The sequence below is a fragment of the Typopeltis vanoorti genome, chromosome 6 (assembly GCF_054136105.1).
Source record: "Typopeltis vanoorti isolate ZY-2024b chromosome 6, IOZ_Tvanoo_1.0, whole genome shotgun sequence".
NCBI classification, from domain to species: Eukaryota; Metazoa; Arthropoda; class Arachnida; order Uropygi; family Thelyphonidae; genus Typopeltis; species Typopeltis vanoorti.
The window spans coordinates 39,620,867-39,644,880 of record NC_143554.1 but is presented as its reverse complement, the minus strand read 5'-3'; the positions used below and the strand labels follow the sequence as shown (position 1 = coordinate 39,644,880).

At 34.0% G+C, this 24,014-nt stretch overlaps 1 protein-coding gene across 1 annotated transcript in view; it reads left to right on the top strand.

Moving 5' to 3' along the window:
* Positions 1–24,014, top strand: part of LOC150105397 (integrin-linked kinase-associated serine/threonine phosphatase 2C-like) — a 177,199-nt gene that overhangs the window by 77,304 nt on the left and 75,881 nt on the right. Inside the window, exon 5 of the mRNA XM_090394128.1 lies at positions 12,350–12,531. Coding sequence (XP_090250254.1) covers positions 12,350–12,531 — 182 coding nt within the window. The remainder of the gene's footprint in view (positions 1–12,349; positions 12,532–24,014) is intronic.

Sequence of the window (24,014 nt, the reverse complement as noted above, 5' to 3'; positions counted from 1 at the left end):
ATTTCTTGTCTAGTATAATATACTTGGTAACCAAACTGAAAAGCCTTCTACAGCTATATCTTGTTCAGAATATTTTAATAATACAGTTGTACACCATTTTACTATGTATATGAAAAATGTATGGCTTTTGCATTGATTTAACCTTAGCAGCTTCCTGGGTCTGACTCCCACCGATGGTGTTTTAATAATGTTTGTCTTTGGGTTTCCTGGGAACTGAGCAGTTATGCTCAGTGGCAAGGATGCAAATTTTTTTCACTGCTGAGTGTCCTGAAGTGTTTTGGACCAGGAGTGATCCAAAAGGGTCACTTAGTGAGGTTTAGAATGATCTTTTAGATCAGAGTTTTTGGAGATGTCCCCCCACTCCCCTCACTTTAATAGGAGGTAAAAATTTGTCTCGTGGTGACCTTCCATAATGTTTTTGAATTATGGGATACTAAGGTAATTGATATGAAATCAGCAGCCTCTATATACAAATAGACTAGTCATGAAGATACCTCATGTGCAATCTTTGTTTACTTGAGTAAAGAATATAATTAGACATATATGTTACAATAATTGCAACAAGTTTGGATCTTGCATCTTCAACATTCCACACAGGTTGAAATGAAAGAAAACAGTTCTTCATAGCAGCTGCATTAAATTACCCTAAATATGGTTTCATCAACTTTATTACTCAAAATGTTGTAAGCTTTAATTTAGGCTAGACTGCATCATATTCAAATCCTAGATGATGTTTATATGCAAACATCTGGGATAAAGTTTGTACTTGTTTTCAGGTATAGATTGAATGTGACTATTGCATACCAGGTCATAGTGCTTACGTATTAGCAAGTGCATTGTTGTACTGAACTCTTATGAATCTAGAAAAAAAAAATTACCTGACTTGATTAACTTGTATAGCTTATTTTATTAAGTCGTGATAGTAGTGTTATTAATTACCTTTAAATCAAAAATGAGCTATCATCATCCATCGTAATAGTATGGAATACTGAAAGTTCTGCATATGCAACTATTTTCCTAAATAAAACTTCATATTTCCCTAAAACAATACACTTTAGGGACTATCAGCAGACACTAAATTTTATTATCTTTTTCATAAATGCCATATCAGAAAATTTTAAAAAAAAATGGTATAACTTAAACTTCATCCAGGTGTGTGTTTGTAAATTAGTTTAATTTATCCAGTTTCTTTCATTTGAAGTAATATACACTATCTCCTTAGTTACTATTTAATTTGAAATAATGAAATAGTGTATAGGAGATTATGCACATGATAGTACTAGATGATGAGTTTGTATTATAACCAGCTTACTATTAACAATTTTCTTCCAAATTATTGTTATCAGATCCCCAGTACAGTCACATCTAACATTTTGGTTATCTTTAAGGCACTTTTAATTGCATCAATCCATCTGAATTGATGCGATTAAATCTGTATCATTCCCTGGTCTTTTCTTGCCATTCAGGCACTAAACACGATTAGATCAACTCTATCTCACACATTCTTGAATGCTAACAATGTGAAGTTCCTAATATTTTCATGTGATTCTATCTGTTTGCTAAGTTTTTGGAGAACTGTTATAACTGTGGTCTCTAGTCTTTGATCTTTTTTTTTTTTTTACTAAATAATTTAAAGAAATTACGTCAACTAGGATATACATTAAAATAAATTTTAATATACTTCAATATTTCAGCAATGTCACGCTGCCATTTTCAAGAACTTAAGAACAAGACACGTGCATGCAGGCTAGGGGGCACCATCAGGACTTTAGGAGAAATAATAGCTTCCTGCTTCTTCCTCACTTACTGTTTGTTGTGCCTGTGTGCACGTGTCTTGTTCTTAAGTTCTTGAAAATGGCAACGTGACATTGCCGAAATATTGAAGTATATTAAAATTACAATTACAATGTCAACTAGGAAATTACTATATCCTAGTTGACATTGTAATTTCCTTAAATTATTTAGTAAAAAATGCATAACCAACGTCCAAGCCTTTCCACGAGAAGTAGTCTTTGATCATTGTCTTATTTCTATCTATCTCCCAAATCCTTGAGTTAAAATTGGATGGGACACTGTCTTGTATACTTTTATTGTTTGGCTAATTTCTCTCTAATTACATAAAATTTTTCCATTGGCTCTTACCATACGGTTTGTTTATTCTATTATTATTTCTAAATTTGTTGAACTTTTTCAAGCTGCATCAGACCTCCAATAAGCAGGATGGTGGTCTCAATCTGGATGATAAAATTCAACTACCACCTAAAGATAATCAGAAATATCTATACCTGTGGCAGGATTCAAACCTGCAGCCTGGTTATTAGAGAGCAGATACACTTACCACTGCCAACCAGACCGGCATTTGTTTTGTAGGTTCTTTATCAATGAACAGTTGATGTTTTCCAGGTTCTTGCTTGTTTTCTTAGTTTTTGTCTTTTATTGCTGATAAAAGTAGTATAATATCATCTGCATTAAAAAAAAAAAAAGCAATCCGGATGAATATTTCCAATTTTGATATCAGATTTAACCACTTTCTTTCATAATGTGATCCACATAGATAATGAATATCAGTGAAAACAATGTGCATCCTTGCCTTCTACCTAATTTTACCTCAGAAAACATCTTCCTTCTAACAGTTCACTTACAGCTAAAAGTATGGGCTATATATTGCTCTGTATAATGTTCCATTAACATGATATAACTGTAGTGTTTGAAACAGCTTTTCTCTTGTCACCTTTTCATATGCAGATTTTGGTTATGTTTCCTTGATTTCTCTGACCTGAACCCAGCTTTCTTTTTCTCAACTTTCACAATTATTCTTAGCTTCTTCTGAAGTATGCTTGAATAAATTTTATCTTATATTTTATAAATTTTAAAAGGAAAATGGAAAATGTAAAAAAAGTAAAATGATCGTAAGATAGCTCTACTCCAGTAATTCAGAATTTGACCTTCTGATTAAATCCTCTGAATTATGTTGTGTCCATAAAGCCTTCATATTTGACTTTCTTGTCGAATATCAATCCACTCAATCTGCCTTTCCCCATTTCAGCTTCCTGATAGCTTTTCTACCTCAAGTATTGATATGCTCATCAGATTACATTCTTCTTGAATGTTTTATATCATTATTTTGTAACTACTTGTCTATTTACAATCTTTCAAAGTAATTACTCTAGGCATCCAAAATATCTTTATCCTTGGTTTTTATGTCATCTTTTTCATCTCTTATTCCTTTACAGTACTCTTTTCATCATTTCTGAACTTTTCCAGTAGCCTCCTATATCAGATTCTTCCCTTGACTTTTGTTGCTACCTTACATTTTGTTGTGTATTCTCCCAGGGCAGCTGCTGACTTATTTACCAAGAACTTTCAATATGAATTTTTCTTTTCCTGAATTGAATCCATCATGAAGTTCTATTTATGCAGACAGCTTCACTACACTTCCTGGCATAACCAATATTTTCTTCAGATTTTGCCATTGTATCTCTTGTTCTTGTTTTCAAATGCTTTCATTTTTGTTTCACTAATATTTGTATGTTTGAGTCTAAAGTTCTTTTCTGTTTAATACTTTCTTACATGTTTTTCTTTTTGATGTTATATTCATTTTTATCATGGTCAAAATTTCATTGTGATTACTGCCTATTAACAAATCTTTTATATATATATATATATATATATATAATATTGTGCCCTAAACAGTTGGGAAGATATCACCATCAGCAATAACATAGTCAGTTCAACTTTCTCTTATTTCTTGTGCATTCTCTCTCCATAGAAATTTGTGCACACCTTCTATGTTGAAACGTGGTGTTTTTAAGGCCTGGTCCACATCTAGAACAGAAATCCAGCAAATACTTATCTTTATTAATATCCTTATCTTTTTTTTTTTCAAAATTTCCCAAAACAATTCTATATGTTTGGTAGTCATTTCCTGCTCTGTGCTCATTTCACAAGTCATTTCCTACTTGTGCTGATGGTGGGACCACCATCAGCACAAGTAAGTCTCATCCTCTAATTTCTCATTTGAAATGACTTTCCATACAAGAAGTTTATCTTCGTGTTTAATGCCAGCCTGGTTGGCTGAGTGGTTAGTGTATCTGCTCTCTAGCCAGAAGGCTGCGGGTTCGAATCCTGCCATGGGCATGGATGTTTGTGGTGGTCTGTGAAAGTGCTAGTGGTGGTGGTGGACGGTAGATGGCGTTAGTGCGGTTGTGGTTCGTTGTAGTTGATGGATTGAGTGGTAGAGACAGAGCTGTATAGTACATGCCCTCCCTCAATAAGTCTTTGGACTCCCTGGAGGTGTCACATGATAATAATAATTCATGGTATCTTACCTCACTTTGTTATCCTCACTTTACCATTTTCCTAATTCAGATGAGTCTGCTGATTTTATCTTTGAAAATTGATTGCATATAGACTAATTACTAACAGCAAGATAATCCTTGGAGGCATCTACATGCATAATTTAAACTGGCTCCCATTCTCTAACTTCACAGCCCAAACTACAGACATAGCTGAACTATTGCTGTCATTAATGATCTGACACAAACTGGTTATCTACAAGGGTGGTCTGAAAAGTTCTCGGCCTCACAATGAAACAATAGATTTATAATTTCAAAATTATTTTTATTTTTCAATATAATCTCCCTTAAGATAAATACATTTATTCCAGCAATGCTCCACCGCCATTATCCCCTCCCTGTAATGGTTCTCAGTAAGATCTGCAAAATATCCCACTGTAGTTGGGTATTTTGCAGATCTTACTGATTCTTACTGATTACTGATTTGCAGATCTTCGAATCAAGAGCTGTAATCACCTCTTGATTCGAAGAAAAACACTGACCAGCGAGGAAGAGTTTTAGTTTTGGGAAGAGACAGAAATCCGAGGGAGCCAAATCTGGGGAATAGGGTGGATGTTTCAACAATTCATAGTGCAGATCCCTTAATTTTTCCATTTCCAAAACACCTTTGTGGGCAGGTGAATTGTCCTGATGAAAGATGATTTTTTTCTTCTGTGAACGGTCTTTTCTCACAAATTTTTTTGTCTAGTCTGGTTAAAAGATTAGAATAATATTCCCCGGTTATTGTTTTACCCTTTTCAAGATAATTAATAAACATCCCAAAACATCAATGCCATGACCTTTCCTGCTGATAGAACTGACTTTGTCTTCTTTGGTGCTGAACAACCAGCTTCTGTCTGCTGTTTTGACACCTGTTTGGATTCTGGTGTGTAACAGTGAATCCAAGTCTCATCCATAGTAATAAATCAGTGCACAAAATCAGTTTTATTCTTGTTAAAATGTTCCAAGCACTGTTCAGAGATTTTCATGTGAGTGCATTTTTAATCTGCTGTGAGCAAGCGTAGCATCCATCTTGTGCAAAGCTTTTTCATTTGCAATTCTTTATGCAAAATATATCCTACATTCTTTTGAAATGCCTATAGTCATAGCAATTTTATGCACTTTGACTCGCCGGTCATCCAGTACCATATTGTGCACTTGATCAATAATTTCTGGTGTTGTTACACTTTTTGGACATCTTTCACGTGGATTATCTTCAAGGCTGGTACGGCTACATTTAAACTCTGTAGCCCATTTCTTAATTGTCGAAACGAAGGAGAAGAGTACCATAATTTCGAATGAATTTCTTTTGGTGTTAAACCTTCTTTTACAAAGAATTTTATAACTGCACGATGCTCAATTTTATCCATTTCAAGGGATACAGACAACTTGCATTTTCACATGGATGCCTATGACCAACTTAGATGTACCAACTTAGAAAGAAAAAAAAAATCTTGCCGATAGTCTTCCCATCTATGGTTGAGCTGAGAACTTTTCAGACCACTCTCGTACCATAACTGTTCTGCCCATTTTCCATGTATTTTCTACATTGTCAAAGGTTATTTTAACTCTGTTTCTATTATGTTTCTGTGTTGTTTTGTATAGTTATATCTTTCAGTTTTGTTATGTTAATAATGTTGCTAAGGATCTTTGGTTTCCTATTTTAAATTTCAACTCAATTTTTGCAGCTACTAATTAATGATCAGAGTCAAAATCTGCTTTCTTTGGTGTTCTTACAGTTTGGATTGAGGATTTCCAGTTATTTTTGATCAGAATGTAATCAGTACAATTTTTAATCATACCATCTGGAGATGTTCACGTGTATTTGCACAATGCTCCATGGAAAAACGTGGTGTTTGAGATGAATAGATTGATATGTTTACAGAATTCCGGCAGTCTTTCACCTATTTCATCACTCTCTCTTCCACTCCAACAATTTGCCCATCACATCTTTCATGTCTGGTGTAAATCTCCCTACCTCAGTGATGAAGTCTCCCATTACTATATTTATTTATTACTTTGCATTAATAATTACATAATCTTGTGAATGAAACTAACAGACATAACATTTAAAACATGTTAATGCACTACCTCATACACATATTATAAACATAGCATTTAACAGGTGAAGGGATTAAATTTGACTTACTTAAAATTCGAGTTACGTAAAGTTTGTGGAAGGCGACCCTTACATAAGTCAGGGACTGTGTGTGTGTGTGTGTGTGTGTGTGTACATACACACACACACACACACACAGAGAGAGAGTCCAAACCGCATGTAATGCTTGCAGAAAAATAATGTTAGAATGGACTACTTACATATAGAAAATATGACTTCTGCATTGATCCTGGCTCCAGCTGATGAGGCCTAATGGTCCTTCCTGTGATATTTTTGCATTATGGAATGCTGAGGCAGTTGATATGAAGTCAGCAGCCTCGATATACAGCTAGACTAGCCTTGAAGATATTTCATGCACAAACACAGTATATCTAAGCAAAAATATTTTTGCTTAGATATACATTTAATTACATTCTGTTAATTACATTCTTTCTTATAAAGAAGAATATAATTTATTGTCAATTTAATATACACCCTCTGTTCAAAAAGAAACCGAACTCTTCAAAAATAGAAGAAACTAGTGGGGCCACCTGTTGTATCTTTTTGTTGTCAAAAGCGGCAACCTGCATTAGTGTTGTCTCAACTGTGTATGACATTTGTTTCATTAGAAGCCGAGTTATAGTGCCAAGAGTGACAGTGTGTTTTGACGAACAGTCGGAAAATGAGTTTCAAACAGAGCTGCTATTGACTTTTGTGTTAAACTTGGTAAAAGTTTTACTGAAATGCATCAAATGCTTGAAAAAGCATGTGGTGATGAATGCTTATCCTGCACTCAAGTTTACGAGTGGTTTAAGCGATTTCAAAGTGGTCGTGAAACGCTTGAGGATGAAGAAAAGGACATCCATCCAAAAACTGGACTGAGTGAATTTAACATCCAAAAAGTGCATGATTTCATCAAAGAAAACCCGAAATTGTCCTTGAGATTGATTGAAGATGAATTGGGGATTCCAAAATCAACTGTGCACAACATTTTGACCGAGAGTTTGGGCCTTCAGAAATTGAAATTGCGATTTGTTCCCCACAAGTTGACTGCCGACCAAAAAATGTATCGAATTGAACACTGCAAGGACCTCATTAAAACTGCTTGTAAGGACTCAAACATCCTTGAAACAAATCGTTACTGTTGATGAAACGTGTTTTGAGTATAAGCCCGAAACAACCGCCAGAGTGTTGAGTGGAGACCACCAGAAGAGGGGCATCCGAAAAAAAAAAGTCGCTTGGAGAAGTCAAAAGTAAAGACAATGCTGATTTGTTTCTACAATTCCAAGGGCATTATCCACAAAAGAATTTGTTCCACCTGGACAAACGGTCAATGGCGAGTTTTATCTCGAAGTTTTGAAACGATTGATAGAGAGAGAATTCGTCACATATGGCATGAATATCATGATGACTGACTGCTCGTCAAAACACACTGTCACTCTTGGCACTATAATTTGGCTTCTAATGAAACAAATGTCATAAACAGTTGACACAACACTAAAGAAGGTTGCTACTTTAGACAACAAAAAAGATACAACAGGTGGTGCCACTAGTTTTTTCTATTTTCAAAAAGTTCAGTTTCTTTTTGGACAGAGGGTGTACTTTATAACCCAACGGTAAAACCTTTCTACATAACTGCAATCATAATAAATTACGTTAACTAGGACAGTTTCAGAATAATACATTGCATTGTTTCATGTTGACTTTAATTGTACAGCAGTTGGTGTTGCATTTGTGCTAAGCAACTTAGTTGATAAAGCTGTATCCAGTCATATCAGAAACCAAATGGGAAAAATATCTAAGATTCTTTTGTTACAACAAAAAAAAAAAAAATCTACGATTTCGCAGTATTACTTTGTGCACTCATACTTTATATTAGGCTGTTCTTGTTACATTGTCTTACTTAATGTGTCAGTCTCAGCTTATTGGCATATCACAAAGCATGACTTCATGGTCTCTCGCTATCAAACATCAGTATAGTGACCTCACTTTTTATAGCAAACTGCTGAGAAGCTTCCTTACACCATTATTGTACTTAGCATTTTATTGCAGCATTGATGCTGTACAATTCACTAAAGCAAACCATTTGTTCTGCTTTTACAAGTTTTTTATAGTGAGAATTCATCATCATCATCATAATGCTAATTATGAATATAGGCCATATTGATCTGTTCCGGTCTCATTATCCATCTAATATCCTTTTTTGATGTCTATATGGCCTTCTCTTTCCAGTTGGTTTATATTTTATTATTTCTTTAGGATATTGGGTGTTGGCCATTTGGCTTACATGTTCTATCCATTTTTGTTTATAATTGTTTAGTTTTGCTTCTGTTGATTTTGTTTTTAGTTCTTTTAAAATATCTATGTTCCTTTTTTGGTCTAATAATGTGCATTTTGCAGTTCTTCTCATAAATCTCATATCACTTGTTTTTATTCTTTGTTTATCTTGTTTGTTTATTGCCCAAATTTCACTGCCATATAATAATGTGGGCACTGCTAAAGTATTGTATATTTTCAAGCATGTTTCTCTTTGTACTATATTTGGATTGAGTGTTATATTTATCAGGCCTATTATCTGTAAAAATTTTGAAGTTTTTAATTTTGTCTTTTTCTTCTTCATATGATATTTTACATCCTAGATAACTGAAAGTATTTATCTGTTCTATCATTTTATTATTTTTTATAGTGAGAATTTACAATACTAACTGGCCAGAAAACGTATGAAAATATAACTTGGTATCAGAGCTCCCTTGGTATTCTTCTTCTTCTCCCTTCTATATTAGGCCTACTGTTACAGAGCTCCCTTGGTATTGCACTACTTAAAGGACACAAATTCTTGTTCACAATTTATTAATCACAAAAAAGAAAACATCAATTCAGTTGAAAGTACTTGATGTCATATGCACTATCAGCCATAGGAGAATAACTCCATCTGTATTAATAGATTAAGTATTAAGTATTTGGACTTAATATATTAAGTCCAAAAATAAATGACAATTTATAGAACACATTAATGGTAAGTATTAGTCAGTATAACTTCCCAAAACTGAGAAAGTTTAAGGTATTTGTTTTTAGTTAATTTTTGGATTGTAAATGTGTGCTTCACAACTTTGTATACAATCTTTCCAGAAGAAAATAAATTGCATGTAATACTTTGGTCTTGTTCCAAAGAATCCTGTGTTTTGTAGATAATGCATTGCTTGCTAAACTGAATTTATTGGGTTCTCTAAGGGAAATATATTCTTGTAGTTCTTCTGGACGAAGTCTGGTAACAACCAGCCTGTCAATAATAACATAAGCTACAAGTGCAGGGGATTCTGTAAACTCTAGGATAAGAAAGAGGAGAATATTTGTCTTTAGGAGAGATATGCTGGTTGCTGGTTTTCCCTTTTCAGTTGTTTTCGACCATAGGTGAAGGAAGGTGTTAAGTCTATGAATTGGATGGAAAGACTTGTAAGTCAATCTGTTGAAGTATTGCTATTTTTTCTGTAAGTCCTTTAACATATGGAATACAAATTCTGGTAACTTCTTGAAGTAGGTTAAGGTGATAACTATAATTATTGATTATTTTATTGATAGTTTTTGTATTATAACCATTAGAAACAAAGGTAGCTCTGATAATAGATAGTTCTTTGTTTAGAAGAGAATCTGCAGAACATATTTTATGAGCTCTGTCTACTAGCGATTTGATTACACCATATTTCTGACAAGGGTGGTGATATGAGTTAGAATCAATGTATTTAGTAGCATGAGTTGGTTTTGTATATACTGAGAACTGTATATTCCCGTTTGATTGATGTAGAATAAGAACATTCAAAAAAGGAAGACAATTGTTATCTTATACTTCCAAGATATATTTGATTCCTGGGTTTATTGAATTAATTTTTTCAAGAAATCCATGAATCCAAACCTTAACAAAAACGATTGCCTTATTAATTTTATTTAACTTTTTCAGTTTTGAGAAATTATACTAATACTCACTATTCATGTGATCTGTAAATTGTAATTAATTTTATATTTAAAAAATTTTATTAACTAATTTATTTTATTGTAAAATATTTTTCGGTATCTATTAATACAGATACAGATGGTGTATTGCTATGATAATACACCGTAGCAAGTTCAAATTTGAAAGACTATTCATGGAATCAGCCTCAGCCCTAAGAAACATGCCAAACCCTCAACAAATTTGGTTGCATGAGACTGCCCCAAATTTGGAAGGCTTACATCAGGAGACCTTCAGCCCAATGGCCAAGAATACCTACATAGCCCGCTAGGGGGCACCATCAGGACTTTTAGGAAAACCATAGCTGCCTCGCTTTGTTTCTCATTTACTGTGTTTAGTGCCTGCGTGCACGTGTCTTTATTGTAAGTTCCTTTGAAGATGACAAGGTGATGTTGCCAAAATATTGAAAATATATTAAAGTTTAATTTAATGTATATTCTATTGTACGTTATAATTTCCTTAAGTTATTTAGTAAGCATCTATAACCAACGTTTAAGCCTTTCTCTGAGAAATAGTAGAGTATAGTGAGTATTAATTTTGGTGGAATGAAAATTCATTTCCTTATATAATAACATATTTTAAATGTTTATTCCTTTGTAGCATTTCTCACTCTACCAAAGGCAAAAATATCTAAAGGATATTATTAAGAGGTAAACTTATTCACTTAATCTCATGTATCCATAAATTATTTCTCTGGCCAATGTTCTAAAAATTCGGCTGAGATTAGGGAAGAGGGCACATCATAGGAGGTTGTAAAATTGTACATAATCTAAATTAGATGATCTTCATAATAATGTGTAGTTCTAGCTTTCTTGAGAAGATTGCTGTAAAATGGTTATTTTATTTTTTTATCTAATGTTCTTCAGAAATAACAGAAAACAAGATTGAAGAACAAGGTCCACTTATATGGAGGGCGTGTTAAATGAATGCCAACATCAGCTGCTTTAGAGTGAATGAAATTTAATGTTTTTCAAATATGTAATAAAAAAAAATGTATATGGAAGTTTATGGTAAGGAACTGTGGGCATGTGTTCCAAAAGCTGCAAACTGCATGATAAATCTCTTGTTTTTCAATGATTTTTGTCATCTAAGATCGCAGAATCACAAAATTCTGGTTTGTCATTTGTTTCAGAAGTTTGGATGACAATGTCTAGTTGCTTTTTCTTTGATGCTTGAATAAACAACTGAGAAAACATCCACTTCTAAGAATAACAAATTTCTACCATATTTTGGAAAGAAAGTGGCTGATTTTTACTGTGGTAGCCTATCATATTTATATTTTCCTTACAACATTTTGTTTTCTCTGGAAATATAGTCATAAGGATGTATGTGTGTAAGATCAAGAAAGCCAAAAACCAAAAATACAAACTTTGGTTTTAGTTGATGCAATTCTTTTTAAAATTTGTTTTGTCTTGAAACAAAGCAAATGTGATTTTTATCCATTTGTTTCTAATCATGCATAAAACAAACTTAATATCATACATGGAATTTTTTTAGAATCCTTTTTGATATTATCGTGTTCTATATGCCAGAATTTTTTTTTTTTACCAATTCATATATTTAGTTTTATTTCTTTGCATATGAAAAGTATTTTGCCCTCCATTTTTATTCTAATAAATTAAAGTTCATTTTTTTAAACTGTATTGTTCATTTGAGGCTTCATTGTATCTCTAGTTGCATATATTTTTTCAGTTTTTCATTCCCATAATCCCTTGCATGTTAGGGTCAATGACCTGTCACAGCCAGATAACTTGACCATGACAAAGCATTAAACCACTTTTTCATTCTAACAAAAATTGCATTTTGATGCCACAATATATTTACAAGTTGGAACAATTGCATAACAATTGTTAATGTCCGGTTGGCAATATCATTACTCTAGGATTCATTCATTTTTGTAATTTTTGCTAGGTGATGTGGCTCAGATGGAGAAAGAGATAAAAAAGACACTAATTGAAGCTTTCAAAAAGACTGATGAAGATTTTCTAAAACAAGCTACCAGAACTAAACCATCATGGAAAGATGGAACCACTGCTGTTTTAGTGTTAGCCATCAATAATACCCTGTATATTGCAAATTTAGGTGACAGTAAGGTAAGAAATGTATGATTATTTTTTGGTAAAGTTTCCTCATTTCATGGGAAACTAAGATATTTTTCTAAGCATAAAAAAACAAGTTTTTTATGCTTAACTTTCAAATGACCAAATATGTTTAATTTGAAGATATTTTTCTATGAGAATTTTGTTAAAAATGTTAATATTTAAACTTGTGGTTATTTTTTGTCATGTTGTACCATCATTTGAAATTTTGATTTAAGCCAATAAGAATACAATTTGGTCGGCTAAATCCCAAATTGCCAGCCCATCTTCGTCTGTTCAGTATCCAGGTAGATATCTAACAGAGTGCACCACGAGAAGGTGAGGATTGGACATTAGGTCAGAAGCCCTGGTCGGTTCTCTGCATTCCTCTGAAGGCTATGTAGAGATTTCCTCTCAGTTATATAACTTTGACCCTTAAGCACCCCTATATAATAATGGCAAATACCTGTTGAATTTCTGCTCAGGACATGGGCTGGTTATTACTAACATCATGTTCCAACATAAAAATGTGCACAAATTCACATGGAGAGAAGAGGCAAGGAATAAGAAAAGTCTCGTTGACTATGTTATTGTTGATAGTAACGTTTTCCCACTTCTGCAGGACACCAGAGTGTACAGAGGATTTGAAATTGGAAGTAATCACCATTTAGTCTTGATCAGAATAATTTTATGTTCCAACATAAAAATGTGCACAAATTCACATGGAGAGAAGAGGCAAGGAATAAGAAAAGTCTCGTTGACTATGTTATTGTTGATAGTAACGTTTTCCCACTTGTGCAGGACACCAGAGTGTACAGAGGATTTGAAATTGGAAGTAATCACCATTTAGTCTTGATCAGAATAAAATTGAATTTCATATTGAAAACAAGAACATGTAAGAAAGTTTTAAGAGAATAAAAGTTGAGCAGCTCTCAGATGTTAATTGTAGACTAAAATACACAAATATTATTCAAGAAAAAATGAAAGAGTTTGAGAGCAGGAGTTTGAATCTCCAAACCTTGGAGATTCAGTGGCACATCCTGAAGAAAACACTGTTTGACTCAGCCAGATAGGCATGGTGAGGCTGTGTGCAAGGATAGAAAAATCAGAACTCTATGGTGGACACAGGAAGTTAAAGAGGCAGTGAAGGAAAAGAAGAAAGCATATCAAAAGTTCCTGGCAAATAAGTTGGCTTGTGCTCTTAGAGAATACAGATAAAAATGTAAGATAACTAAACACTGTGTAAAACTGGCTAAACTCAAGTCATGGGAGGACTTTGGCAAGAACATAGAAAATAAATATCAAGAAGGTGGCAAGATATTCTGGAGGTTGTTGAAGAAGCTTAGAAATGGAGGAAAGAGTGCTGTAAAAGGAATTAGAGATGATAAAGGTGACATGAAAACAGGAGAAAAAAGATATCCTTGAAGTATGGAGTAATTACTTTGAAAAACTGCTAAATGAAACAAGCAGTGATGACAGCACAATGGTAAAAAACACTGACCAGGCATGCAGTCAGGAATATATATATATCCATACTTGAAGTAGAAAAAGCCATCAAAAGCCTGAAATGTGGAAAGGCAGCAGCAGTAGATGATATTCGACCAGAAATGCTCAAGTATGGAGGTATGAAAGTCATACAGGGGCTGCACTGCATAGTTCAGAAGGCCTGGACAGAGGGACAAATTCCAGATGATTGGAGTAGAGCTCTCATTACTGAGTGTTCCTGGTAAGATATATGCAAGCATACTTGAGAAACGGTTGAGAAGGATTGTGGAAGAGAAACTTGGTGAAGAACAAGCTGGATTCAGGCCAAATAGAGGCTGTCAGGATGAGATTTTCACTTTACGACAGATAGTTGAGAAATCATGGGAATAGTTCAGAAGGCCTGGACAGAGGGACAAATTCCAGATGATTGGAGTAGAGCTCTCATTACTGAGTGCTCCTGGTAAGATATATGCAAGTATACTTGAGAAATGTGGAAAGGCAGCAGCAGTAGATGATATTCGACCAGAAATGCTCAAGTATGGAGGTATAAAAGTCATACAGTGGCTGCACTGCATAGTTCAGAAGGCCTGGACAGAGGGACAAATTCCAGATGATTGGAGTAGAGCTCTCATTACTGAGTGTTCCTGGTAAGATATATGCAAGTATACTTGAGAAACGGTTGAGAAGGATTGTGGAAGATAAGCTTGGTGAAGAACAAGCTGGATTCAGGCCAAATACAGGCTGTCAGGATGAGATTTTCACTTTACGACAGATAGTTGAGAAATCATGGGAATATAACAAAGATCTGTATTTAAGTTTTGTAGATCTGGAAAAGGCATATGACAAGGTGCCAAGAGAGAAGCTATTCGAAACCCTACAGTTATATGGTGTTAATGGGGCATTATATCAACCAATACTTATTCTTTATTTGAGTTGTAAGTCAGCAGTTAGATTTGAAGGAAGTACAGGAAGATGATTTAGTGTTAAATCTGGTGTCAGACAAGGATGTACATTATCCCCTCTCTTATTTATTATCTATATGGATCACATTATGAAGGAAAGTGATATTAAACCTGATATCAAAATTGGAAGTGTTAATTTGAGCTCTTTGCTTTATGCAGATGATGTTACACTTCTAAATAAATCCGCTACAAGTTGCAAGATTCCCTGACTAAATTGAATAACTGCAGTAATAGATATGGTATGAAGGTCAGCATTAAAAAGTTAAAGACAATGAAAATAGGCAGAAACATTGAAAATATCAACTGCATTGTGAATGGAGAACTTATAGAACATTTCAGCTACTTAGGCACAATTTTTAGTGAAGATGGTAAGTTAAATATGGAAATAGACAACAGAATCAACAAAGCTGGTATGGTAGGCAGTGAACTGAATAAATTTATATTCCATATAAATTTATTCAGATAATATTGGAGAGAAATTAGCCAAAACACTAAATTAGCTGTGTACAAGACAGTGTTTAAACCAATTTTAACTAAGTTAAAATTGGTTTAAACCTTAAAGTTTAAAATTGGATCTGAGTGCTGGGTTTGAAGTAAAACACTTGACCAAAGACTAGAGACTGCAGATATGAGGGTCCTGAGAAAGATTAGGAACATGAACAGATGGCATCAATGGCAATATCATATTACAAACGAGGATAGAACTTGATTTTGTCAGCATCCAGGAATGCATTAGCAGAGTTAATCTCAGGTGGTATGGTCACTTAGCAGAATGGGAGAGGAAAGATTAGTGTTCTCTGCCAGGTTTGCAGGAAAAAGACTGAGAGAAAGACCAAGATATAGGTGGATTGATACAGTAAAAAGTGCCTCAGAAGACAAAAATATAAGACCTGATAATATTGGAGTCTTGACATTTAACAGACTGATTTGGAGGAAAATTGTAGATAGGAAGTTAGTAATAATGTAAATTTTTTCTGTAGTACTATCATACCCTGTATACTCCTTGAAGGTATATATATCAGGAATTTGATGATGATGATGATGATGATGGTTATTTTTTTTTTTTTTTAATAATGCTTTGATATGAACTTTTATACCACTTTAAAATTAAGGGGAGAAAAATATTTTCCATTGCATTCTGACTTGAGATTTGTCTTTCAAAATGCAGTCTTTAAAGACAGCATTTTAAATTTTAAAGACAGAGCGTGGGCTATTTGCCCCAAAGATATCATATTCTGTAAGGAATTACAGTACATCTTTCTTATGACAATGAGGGATACTCTCCTACAAAACTAAAAAAAAAAAAAAGTTATTGCTTCCCTCCTCTCCTGGTGACATACAGACTAACAGGGAATGTATGGACCACTCCAAAATTGTAGTAGTTCCTTACATCATGGAAGCCATCTGTAACATAACAAATACCAAGCGCAAACTATCTATAAACTAGCCTCCCTTGTTTGCTTTCCTAAAAGAATATGTACATCCATTTTCATTATATTGGCTATATTACCAATGTAAACTTGCCTATTATGGACTGTAAGAAATCTACAGCTAATGGAAGAGAATATCAACAAAACCATAAAGATAATGTGCATACTAGTCTCACATTTGATTTAACATCAAACCATTTTCCTGTATTTCCTTCAATTCTAACTGCTGACTTTCAACTATGTATTGCCTATAATGTCTTATTTACACCATATTATTGTAGCATTTCGAACAACTTTTCTCTTGGCACCTTGTCTTATGCCTTTTCCAGATCCATAAAACTTTGATAGTTCTTTGGTGTGTGACTTGAACTCAGCTTGTTCTTCTTCTCCAATCTTCTTGTCCACAATTTTTCTTAGCCTTTCCTCAAGTATGCTTGCAAAATCTTACCAGGAACACCAAATAGAGAGATTCATCTGTAATTCTCACATGCAGTGTTCTTTCCCCTTTTTATTGATGGATATTATGAGAACTACTCTAATTATCTAGAATTTGGCCCTCTGACCAAGTCTTGTGGATTAGGCAGTACAGCCACTGAAACTTTTATACATCCATATTTGAACATTTCTGTTCGAATAACATCTACACCAGCTTCCTTTCAAGTTTTGATCTCTTTTTCATCATCATCATCATCATCATCAATTTCCTGCCATGTACCCTCAAGGGGTGTACAGGATATGAAAAAACTACATCATTACTAACTTCCTATCTACAATTTTCCTCCAAATCAGTCTGTTACTTGTCAAGATTCCAACATTATCAGATCTTATATTTCTATCGTCTAAGGCACTTTGTACCATATCAATCCACCTATATCTTGGTCTTCCTCTGGGTCGTTTTCCTGCCAACCTGGCAGAAAACACTTGTTTTGCTAATCTTTTCTCTCCCATCTCTTTTTCTACGATATATATTTCTGATTGCATTCCTTTTGTATCAGTGACCACAGACCCATAATAACAACACTAAACTTCAAGATTGATCAAAAACAGCAAATCAAAAGGACATGGAACTTCAGAAAAGCCGACTGGACAAGGTTTACTCAAATCCTGGAGAGCCTCTGTCAAGATGATCCTGTCTCTGGAAACCCTGACAGAAAATTACAAATCCTTACTTCACATATCAATAAAGCTGCCAAAGCAACGATACCAAGAGGCAAACAGAAATATACCTGGATACCATACTGGAAAGATCACAATATTGATTCAGTGATTACAGAAAGAGACAATATCAATGAACAATTCAGAATTAATAAAACTGATGAATCCAGAAAGAATTTAATGGACATAACACACAAAATAGAGCAGGAAATTTTGAAGTGCGAACAAGAGAAATGGGCAGAGCTTTGCAGTAACCTGGGCCCAAGAAAAGACAGCCAACACTGGAACATTATTAGAATCCAAGACAACAATATCAAAGAAGAGAACCAGCAGAAAACAAACTTCATAAATGCTGGGAAACAAGCTATTACAGATCAAGAAATTGCAAACACTGGCAAAAACCTATTCAAATAACTCCAAACTTCATTATAACAGAGAGGACAAGACCCTCATTAAACTTGCAAGTAAAATACTAAAAAGCAAGAACATACCAAACTAATGACATTTTATCTGAAGAATTTACACTAAGTGAACTAAATTCATCAATCGAGAAAACTGCATCTAATAAATCTCCTGGTAATGATCTTATCTTTGGTCATATGGTCAAACACCTTGGCAAAACGCCAAAGAACAACTTCTGGACATTCTCAATACCTCTTGGTGAACGGGCAAACTTCTAAAAGAATGGAAAAAATCAGTTATTGTACCCATCCTGAAACCTGACAAAAATGCTGCAGAATGTCAAAGCATAGACCTATCCCATTAACTAGCATACTCTGTAAAATGACTGAAAGAATCATACACTCCAGGCTCATGCACTGGCTGACAAAAAATAAGAAAATTAACTACTACCAAACTGCCTATAGAGCCCATCATTCAACAACAGATTTAATTATTCCACTTCTGCCAAACAATAATAGACTCATTTCGGTAAAAAACAACAAAAAGACAACTGCCATATTCCTTGATATGACTGCTGCTTTTGATCGTGTTTGGATCAAAAAATTAATACAAACAGTACATGATATTGGAATTAGAGGAAATGCTTTAATCTGGATTGCTGATTTCATTAGAGGAAGAAAGATCAAGGTTAGAATCAATGCAGCAATATCAAGAGAGCGGAGAACCTGGGCTTGTGTTCCCCAGGGCTCAGTATTCAGTCCCTTACTATTCCTTTTATATGTCAATAACATTCATCCCTACCTTACAGAAGACACAAAAAGTAGCTTGCTACGCAGATAATATAGCCATCTGGTACACTAGTACTAAAATCAAAGAATCAGAGGAGATTCTAAACAAATCCATGAGAAGATTAGAAAAATGGTCAGATGAACTTAAACTCAAAATCAACCCAAACAAAACAAAACTAAGCACCTTTAGTACAAAAAGGGAAAATAGACATTCCTGCAAACCCAAAGTCATGATCAACAACAAGCTAATTGAAAAAGTTGCAAATCCAAAATACCTTGGTATTACACTTGACCAGGAATTACGTTTTGCACAACACTTTCAACAGAGCTCTAAAAAAATTAAATATACTGAAAAGGCTTTGTGGAACAAATTGGAGTGCAAAGCCAAAAAATCCTCAAAACTACTTACACTACACTAATAAGGCCAATAATGGAATATGCAGCACCTATCTGGTCACCTTCGGCCTCATCAGTAAAGGAAAAATTAGACAAAATAAAAGCAAAAGCATCCAAGATTATCATTGGTGCAGTCTCATCCACTAACAACATCAGAGCCCAACAGGAATGTGGGCTCGACCTGCTGGAGGACAGATGAAAATTTGCCATCATAAAATTTGTATATAATATCAGAAGCTACCAAAGCGATCATATCTTCCTAAAAACTTATGAACATTGGAATCAAAAATGCATACTTCACAGAACATCAACTTTACAAATATAATGACACTATCAGGAAGGAAATAGGTCTTGATCAGCTAAATGCCCACGTAAACAAAGAACCTCTATTTTCCAGTCCTTTACCTCCAAATACCTCCATAAATCTAAATCTTACCAAACTCTGTACAAAAAAAAGAATCAAAAGAAATGCTCTAAGAAAAAGACCTAAATATTATCAACCTTCTTTCATCCTCCAAACAGGTTATTTGTTATACCGATGGATCGTCAGACACCAATATGATTAATGGAGGTGCTGGTGTTCTCCTACTCCCGAAAGGTGAAAAACTTTCAATAAAAGTTGGATCTGGGAGAATTGTTTCCAATTTTACCAGCGAACTTTACGCAATAAATAAAGCACTCGAAACCTACTTAAAATTATCATCATCTCAACAATCCGAGGGAATTATAATTTACAGTTACTCAAGATCATCTATGGAGGCAATCAAAAATGGCAATACCAAGCTCACACAAGACATCCATAAACTCTTAAATCAGCTAAAGTGTTTAGGAAAAAGTTGCATTTTACAATGGATTCCTGCTCATGTAGGCATTGATTTCAATGAAGCAGCTGGTAAATTAGCAAAACAGGCCAGAGAATTCAACCAAGAAACTCACATGATAACTCTTGCCGATTGTAATGTGCCAGCAAAAGCTAAACTAATTCCACTGAAATCAGTGATACAACATCAAATTCCCGAAATCAATGCTGACAGAAAGACTTCCAACAGGACATTATAGAGGAATGAAGATCAATACAGATGATATGAGAACATATAGAAACTGCAACAACTGCCCCAATACTGAACTGACACCCACTCACATCTTTACCTGTCCAGCAATTACAGCAACCTTGCAAGAAATAGATCCTAATCCTGAACAACAGCTCTATACAAACAAACTCATCGACATAGCCAAAGCAGTTCAAGGAGCACATGAAAACATCTAAGACTTCAAAGGACAAGACAACAACAATACCTTTTGTATCTCGAATGTTTTCAACCACTGCATTGTACTTTCATTGCTTATTTCATTTAGCAGTCTTTCAAAGTAATTATTTTGGACATCTAAAATATCTTCACTTTTCATGTCACCTTTATCATCTCTAATTCCTTTTACAATATTCTTTCCTCCATTTTTTAGTCTTCCTATGGCTTTTGTTTAGCTAGTTTTACACAGTGCTTTGCTTTCTTTCTTTTCTTTCTTACTTGCCAGGAACTTTTGATACATTTTCTTCTTTTCCTTGATTGCCTCTTCCCATATCCATTATAGAATTCTGATTTTACTATCCTTACAGACAACCTCTCCACATGTTTTGCTGAATCAATCAGTGTTTTCATCAGGGTCTTCCACTTGAATCTCTAAGAGCCAATTCATGTTTTCAAACTAATTTTTTTTTCTTGATTAATATTTGTGTATTTAAATATGTGCTTCGCCTTTGAAAGATGCTCTGTTTTGATTCTTATTAAAACGTTCTTAAACACTTTTTTTTTTTTTTCAGTATGAAGTTCAATTTTATCTTGCTTATTACTATGGAGGGGGGGGGGGAATGTTCTGATAAACACCTAGAACAAAAATTAATTAATTTTGTCTTCTTATATATATCCTAAAAGAAAAAGAATAAATCATTACAATTTGATGAAACATTGGCGCTAAAGGGTTTTAAGATGTGTTCTTTTTTGTGGTTATATCAGTTGCTTTAATATCATTTTTGTTCTAGGTGTTTATCACAACATTCCGGAACCCCCCCCCCATCATAAATGGTGATCTCTTACAATTTCAAATCCTCTGTATACTCTTGTGTCCTGAATCAGTGTGAAAATATTGCCATCAACATTAAATAGTCAGTGAGACACAAGAAATAAGAAAAGTCTTACTGACTATTCACTTCTGTGAATTTGTGCACATATTATTGTTCCAACACAATAATATGTGCACATACACACTATCAAAACATTTTAATAGTGTGTATGTGTTGAATAAAAATCCAGTAAATACTTACATTACTCTTAGCCTTTCTCTTTTCTTCAGATTTTCCCAAAACATTTCTGTACGTCTGGTAATAGTTTCTTACTCTGCTGTTCAGATCTACAAGGACCAAATCTTCTTTTTTCTTTGTGTCAGCTGCCTTCTCTAACGTCCTGAGAAATTTCTCCACTATTTTTCTAGTAGAACTGTCTACGGGATTATATACAAATAAGTCTTATTGTCCAATTCTCCATCTGGTATTTATATCACTGTACTTATTATCATGCTAATGATGCATTCATCTTAAACAACAGTACTAATCAAATGTCATCAGTGCTTATGACATTAAATACATTTTTATTCCTTCCAGATTTATGACATGGTGATCTAGAAGCCTTATAAACCTTATAGCTTTATATAACATAAAATTCTTCAGTAGCAATTTTGAGTAGTTTTTTCTCTCCCTTATTCTTCTGTATTCACAGCTGTACCCATCCAGGGTAAAGTGAATGTATACTTTACATTTAGAAATTATTTAAAAAAATTTAGCAGAAATTAAAATTTCTTTCATTTATATGTTCTTCACAAAAAAAAAGATTGGTGATAACCCATCTTTAACATTAAGTGTAGTTGTGCATACTCATCAGTTCTGTGAGTAATACACTAAAACAACAATTGCAATTTCTTTTTTTAAAACATGTACTTAATAATTTTTGATATCTTATTCTTATCTTAATCTTATTCTGATTATCACTTTTTTGTATAATATAGCTTTTCATGATTAATTTGATGAGTGATGAAGTGATGTATGCAGTAAAAAGGTTTTCTGCACATCACTTTTCCATTCTAGGACTAAAGAAATTACTGCCTACCAATTCATATGAACTTAACTGAACTGCTGGATATGTATCTTCTTATGTTTATGGCCACTGCTCCATTGAACTAGCATTTCTCCACTTTTCAATTAGCCTGTTAAAAAATAAGCAGCAGCTATTTTTTTACAAGTATAGCACAGAGATATACAGTCTATGTTTAGTCCTTATTTAGCAACAATTAGTAATTAGATACAAGTGGAATGAAAATAATCCTATATAATGGATAAACACCTCCCTCAGGCACTATACTGCATACATGCAAGCAAAACAAAGTTATATTGTAACACCAAACACATTCTTTTAACATCCTCTTTCAAAAGTAAATAAAGGTATGTGTGTGTAAGATAATCATTCTCATCAATTTCCTGATGAGAATGATTATCTTACACACACATACCTTTATGTGTGTGTGTGTAAGAAAGTAAACAGTGCAAAGTTCCTTCCTAATGTCTTCATTTTTAACATGTTCGCTGCCACGCTCCTTGGGCATAGTTTGTTCCCGCACGCCAAGCGCTTTCGCGTCTTCAAGGTCACTACGAGTAATCTTGTAGCTGGCTTATCAGACAGCATTTTGTTTCATACGGTAACTACGAGTGATCTCGTATCACCCCCACCTATATATTACATGCGCTGATGACTGTGTTTATTGCGTCTAGTCTCCAAAAACCTTCAGTTTCACCATGACCAGTAAAAGAAAACTTACTGATAAAGAATTAGAAGCTTACACTAATATGAGCGATGAAGAATTTAATGAATTCATCATCGCAAATGGAAGGATAAGAGGGAAGTTCTTTCCATTTCAAATATTCACAAATTTGAAATTTTTGAAGCGAAAAATCGGAATGGTAAAATTCAATTAAAACCAAATATCGTTAGGGACTATAATTTGGGTATGTCAGGCATCGATCTTTCTGATCAAATGGTTTCTTACTAGTCCGCCTTACGAAAGACAATTAGATGGCCAAAGAAATTGGCAATACGCATTTTTCATATACACATTCAAGATGCACATAAATTTTATAATATAATTACTGGAAATGCAATGACTGCGTTAAAATTTAGAGATCAATTTATCTTAGTTTTCGTTGGAATGGATCACAGAATATCATTACTTGGAAATTTTACCACCTACAGAAAAAAAGAATCACCCAACGAAGCCATTCCGAGTATGTACATAAAACAAACAACGACACGAAACACATTATTATTGTCCTGTTTGCCAGGAAAAACCACCATTGTGCAGAGAAAATTGTTTTAAAGTGTATCATTCGTAATTTGAATAAATTGGTTTTTATTTTATTGATTTCATTTTATTATTTTTATTCATGTTATTAGTTTTAATTTGATTTACAAATTATGGGTTAACTCGTGCTTGGCATAGGAGGTCGGTAATCGACATACAAGTATATTCGTAGTTGGCTTTTGAGGCACATATATAATATACTATATTTTAGCTGAAATTATTTCCCTTCTACCAAGCCCCCCCCCATACATGCTCTCCGCTTTATTCACAAGCGAAGGGTCCAAATTAAGGTACTTATTCTAAGAGTTAACTCGTGCTTGGTATAGGAGGTCGGTAATGACATATGAGTATATTCGTAGTTGGCAGCGAATGTGTTAATATGATTCTGCCATTGATACCATCTATTCAGTTTCCTAATTTTTCTCAGAACTCTCATATCTGTGGTTCCTAATCTTTCATCAAGTGCTTAATTTCTA